Here is a 5,342-nt window from a genome sequence, read left to right on the forward strand (position 1 = left end):
TTAAAATCCTTATTTTTTTCACAACCATAATGTTAAAGTTGAGATGATCGCTTTAAAGGTCTTTTAACACTTGCAATTTTTCATGAGTTATGAAACGAGGCTTTACTTATTTTTCATCAGGCAGAGGCCTTATCAAACCATTTTCCTTTAAAATATATACTAAAATAATTCACGTGTAGCTGCTAACAGTAGAACGACATTTATGCTATTTTTTTTTGGTATTTTACACAAATTTGGGTCCCTTCTTTGTAGTCTGTATGTCATGGCATAGTGAAGATTGAATGTGTCGTAAATTTGATGCTTTCAAAGGCCCAATATAGAATCACATTTCCAATGGAAAGGTCATATAAAAGCATCTCAATTATATAAATTCCCAAAGAGTAGGGTAATTTGTTTTACATAGGTCCTTGAACACATGCCTTCAATAATTTTTTACAGGATTAAATATAGTATTTATTTACTTGATAATACATGTTCCCAAAAAATGGAAAATTTATTTCTCATTATTTGGGCCTTTATGTTACATTTGGTGAGATTACTTACATCACAACAAATATACTTGATGCCATTTTTTTTTTTTTTTTACATTTGGTAAATCACAACAACATTTATACTTAATATGCCTTTTTTTCTTTTTAAATACGAGGACCATCATCTTAGAGAGAACATGATGTGCAATTGTCTCCTCCTTGGCTTTCTTTGGACAAAATGTTTCTGTCACCCAGTTGGTTCTTTACTTTGGGCATCTCCACTACTTGCTCTTGTCTCTCCCCTGCTTCCCAAATTAAAAATAACTCATCTTTCATTTCGGTGGGTAATATTTTGGTGCCGCCTTTCTTATCTTTGGCCTTTCCCCATAGAACAGCATAAAGCCCAGCAATTGTCATAAACATTCCTATAGCGCTGCATAAGAAAAAAATATGTAGGGTTACTCAAACCCTAAGCTGAAAATGATAAACAAAACTTCTTCAAATGGTTTCAGAAAAGGGAAAATTTGTGTCCACACAGATAATTTATATTTGTTGAAAGACCTATTGCCGTTTGATCTTAGTTGGATGACTAGGAGTGGATTGAGAACAAGACCACATGCTACAAATTGTTCACTCCCGACGTTCCTTTTAATATCAAATGGCTCGATGCCTTGAAACATATAAATTTATGTGTGCGTCAACACACATCTTAAAAATTGATAGGTGAATGTATGAGAAGACTTGGTAAACTACTGTTATTAAAAATAAATAAACAAATAAAAGGAGAGAGAACAAAAAGGAAGAGGAAATGAAGACTTGATAAATTGCTCGATAAAATGCATACCCGCCAACATGGAGATCAACATGGAGAAAGATAGGCTCCAAAATAGCAGTTATAACCGAGCTTAGAGGGTAGAAAGCAGCAGCAAAGATGGGGCCTCTCTTGCTGATACACCAGCTTTGAATAAAGAAACCCATAGCCGAGCAAAAAACACCCTGTTTTCTTGAATTGTCAGTTGAATAGTAGGGGTTGAGCTCAAAAGATTCATATTAAATGAGGACTACGAGAAAGAAACTCAAATGATTACACTTTCAAAGATGACAAAAACCAATCCTTGTAGTGAAGGAATAAATTATATATGGAACTGTATGACTTTTATCTATGGTGTAAGAAATTTGATAGCCAATGGTGTGCCATTGATTGTGTTCAAAATTTGGGAATTTTTTCTCGACTTTATATGGAAATAATGGTTTCATTTTGTTACAAGAAGGTCACAATTATCCCTAGATACGTAGTATTACACATGATATTCTATTGGAAGAACCGGTTCAATAACTGAAGCAGAAGCAAAAATTAAAACTGAAAACTGAGTATCATATCCGAGTGCTTGCAAACAAGTTTTAGTAAACAAATTTGAAGATGAATGATCAACTCGCATAGGCAAGTTTGACAACTACTAGAGCTGCTAAAATTAGGTCCACACTGCAAATCCTAATCGACATGGAAGTTTATGAATACTCTCACAAATGCGTACGTACAAGACGCGAGCTTGGACTCTGTCGCATAACTTTTTATCTCTTAAGGCAGGGTTTCTCCTTACAAGTCAAATGGGAAATTGATTGCTCTCTCTCTCTAAATCTCTTTCTCTCTCAAGAGGAACTCTCTTTCTCTCTCAAGAGGAGTTTTCCCACTCTCTCACACCTTTTGTCATTATGTATCATGATACCTCTACCTCCTTGTTTATAGTGAGAGGGAGGCCTCCCTCATTTATATAGGAGTAATCCGCTCATGAATGGGTACAGTTAAAATGCATTGTATATGTTATTCATGAGAGGGTAACACCCTCGTGAAAAAGTACAACCTCTCTCCCCCTCCCTCTCATAAAGTAATGCTTTTTATAAAGAGGTCCCATGTCCGCAAATTTGACTGGGAGGGGGTGTCATTTATCTACATAAAGTTCGTGAGGAATACTCTCGAACTTTAAATATATTTAGTAGCCACACCCTTAACTATTTGTCGTGTGATAGTGATTTTGACCTTTTTAAATATAAAACAAAAAAGTGAAATAACATCCTGTTTGTGTTTCCTAAAGTCATAGAAATTCAGAATTTGATCCCCACTTTAACTGTCATTAGTGTGAAAGCATTCATATGAAGTATTGAATTTATGTGGCATGGCCAAAATTACAAGCAAGTTGGAAAAGTAGTGCCTTAAATTGGTCGAGTCGAGTCGAGGTAGATGTTGACTACATGAAGTAAAAAAAGGCAAATATAACTTAGAAAAATCACCATGCACTTTAAAGTAATGGAAAGTCACAGTTATGATCCCCACTTTGATTGAAGTTTTAGTACTTAACCAATCATAACATAAGCAATATGGAATTTAACCAAAAGACCTAGCACCAAGATTAGAGAAACAGGGGCTCCAAATGGGTAGAGGTGACTAAATGAAGGCAAAAAGGATGAGGATTAAATGAATATGATTGTGATTAATCCAAGAATTAAATTCTTACGCTGTAGATATATGTTAGAAGTCTGTAATTCCAGGCTAGTCTCCAAGCTGCCGCGGATCTTTCAAAGCTAACAGCAACCACACCACACTGAACAGTACCCATGAGCAACATGAGTGCAGTCAAGGTGAGTTGAGCAGGGTAATCCTTGAAAACCCAAGCCTATATAAAAAGTAGACAAAGAGAAAAATTGTGAGAGAGAAAACAGGATGGACGATTTGCATTACTCAAAGCAGAACAAAAGAGTGATTCAAAACACAGTGAGTCAGACTCTCAAAACTCGTTGAGTCTGAATCAAACTCCCATGAGTTACTCCAGACTAGCACTAGACCGGTCAAAAAGTAGGATTTGCCAAACCTATTTGAGACTAACAAGTCTCACTAGGCTCCGGCATTTCTTGGTTCCTTGTTTATAAGGACCGAGCAACATAAGCAGAGACACTTATTATGAGTAGTGTGTACCTGGTAATTTATCCATGAAGCATAAGCAATAACACTTATTATGAGCAAAATTATGCCCAAAGTCAAGTTTTCCTTGGTATCAACTAGTGATTTGGCACCCAAAATATCAGAAAGGGATTTCGATGTCCTGATGTGATGAAAGAATTCTAGGGTAGGACCCTTGGCGAATGTCATGACCATAGCACCTCCAACGCATATAACAGTGCCAATGACCTTAGCCAGGCCCCTTGGGTTCTTGATATTCACCTTCTCCAATCTGAAAAGCAAAGTAGAAATGGACACTTTCGATTTAGTGGTAAAAAATTGTGAACCGACTTGGAATTGATTTAGTTAGATGGGGCCGGTTCTTGTTCCATATGGTCCTGAACTATAGAATGTTCTTAGAACTAGAGGGACGCAGGACTCCTGTGTCCCTGGGAGGCTTTTTCTTTTTTCTTTTTTTTCATCAATTAGGCCGGTTCGCCCATATTTGACTAGCTGACTCAGGAACCTGAATTGCCAGAACCAGCACCCGATTCTTGTTTCTTGAGCAATGGCAAAGAGCAAAGGTCGCTAATAAGGAGGCGAAGTTAAGTTCACCTTAGGAGACAGGCCATGGCAAAGGCGATTGCAGGGATGAGGTTTGATATGGTGGCAGCATAAGTTGAAGTGGTGTTCTCCAAGCCCCAAAAATAGAGAACTTGTTCTAGTGTGATCCTGCAAGTTCACCAAATACCAATATGACACAATGTTCACTGCCCGTGTAATGAAAGAAAATCTTACTAACTACCATGGACACGGTTATTGAATCCTCACCCCAAGAGCGCCATTATGAAGATGTGAAACAAAACCTTAAAGCGAAGGGGAGGCATATTTTTCCTGTGAAATTCCATAAAAGTGTGAGAAGAAACAAGATAAAAAAAAAAAGGAAACTTAAAGATAGGACCGCAACGGACCCGACCTGGACTCCCGAATAATATTCGGGTCCAAGTTTTGAACCCGGTCCTGACCTGTGGGTCAGGAAGTTGAACCCATATCTTTAACCGTCCAATCTTGGGTTTGGCTAAGTTTTTTATTTATTCATTTATTTATTTTTAGAACCATTGTGTACCCTTATTATTGACAACAAGATTACAATTGTCATTAGATTTCAACCGCCTGATTTGCCGTTAAATAACTAAAAATAGCAAGAGTTCATATTGTATATAATACTTAATATACCTAAAGGAATAAAGCTTGAAGTATTTTATCTCCCATATCTTACAGGTACGAGTGAGGTCCAACCGGATCCAAACCCATACAAGGATATTGTTGTGGTCCAGGTTTTGGACCTGGACCCGACCCACCGAGTTCAAATGTTCAGGTCCGGCTGTTGAGAGAGGGAGGGAGTTGTTACCTGTCGACGAAGAAAGCAAAGGGAGCAATGAAGAGTGTGGCGGAGGCCTGTCTGTAAGTTACAAAAACGTAGCGATTCATGCCATGCTCAAAAGCAGTCTTGATGAGGACATACATAACCCCAAGAGACGACGCATAAACCAGTTGAGAAAGAACAGGGCCATGTCCTCCCACTCCTCCCATCTTTCTCTCTCTAAAAACTCTCTCTCTCTCTCTTAATTATCCCTCCATTCACTCTCTTCGAATGGTGAGTTATGGAGAAACGGATCCCATTTTATAGCCCCAAGCCCCAAATAAATGATGCTTTCCCAGCAAGATACTCATTAAATGACATAGAGTGACTGTCTATCCTCTCTCTCTCTATATATGTTGAGATTTTTGAGCCGTTGATTTTCCTATTTGTCTGTGTCACTATATTATCAATATTCAAACCACGTGGGAGTTCATGTGTGATCTATCTTCTTGGTCAGGCCCGCCTTTCATGCATATGGTTTGCCCTATTTCACTGCCCATACAGTGGGGTCAGC

General features: G+C 38.0%; 1 protein-coding gene across 1 annotated transcript; it reads right to left on the minus strand.

Moving 5' to 3' along the window:
• Positions 1 to 347: 347 nt before the first annotated feature.
• LOC18427481 (WAT1-related protein At2g39510) lies at positions 348 to 5,061 on the minus strand. Its single transcript, XM_006836530.4, has 7 exons — positions 4,817 to 5,061; positions 4,237 to 4,299; positions 4,021 to 4,137; positions 3,442 to 3,697; positions 2,984 to 3,142; positions 1,315 to 1,466; positions 348 to 903 (listed from the first exon to the last, which is right to left on the minus strand). Exons 1-7 carry the CDS (start codon positions 4,996 to 4,998, stop codon positions 657 to 659), a joined length of 1,176 nt encoding a protein of 391 aa, XP_006836593.1. The 5' UTR covers positions 4,999 to 5,061; the 3' UTR covers positions 348 to 656.
• Between the last annotated feature and the right edge of the window lie 281 nt (positions 5,062 to 5,342).

The sequence above is a fragment of the Amborella trichopoda genome, chromosome 12 (genome assembly GCF_054954075.1).
Source record: "Amborella trichopoda isolate Santa Cruz 75 chromosome 12, AtrichopodaSantaCruz75HAP2 v2.0, whole genome shotgun sequence".
Classification (NCBI taxonomy): Eukaryota; Viridiplantae; Streptophyta; class Magnoliopsida; order Amborellales; family Amborellaceae; genus Amborella; species Amborella trichopoda.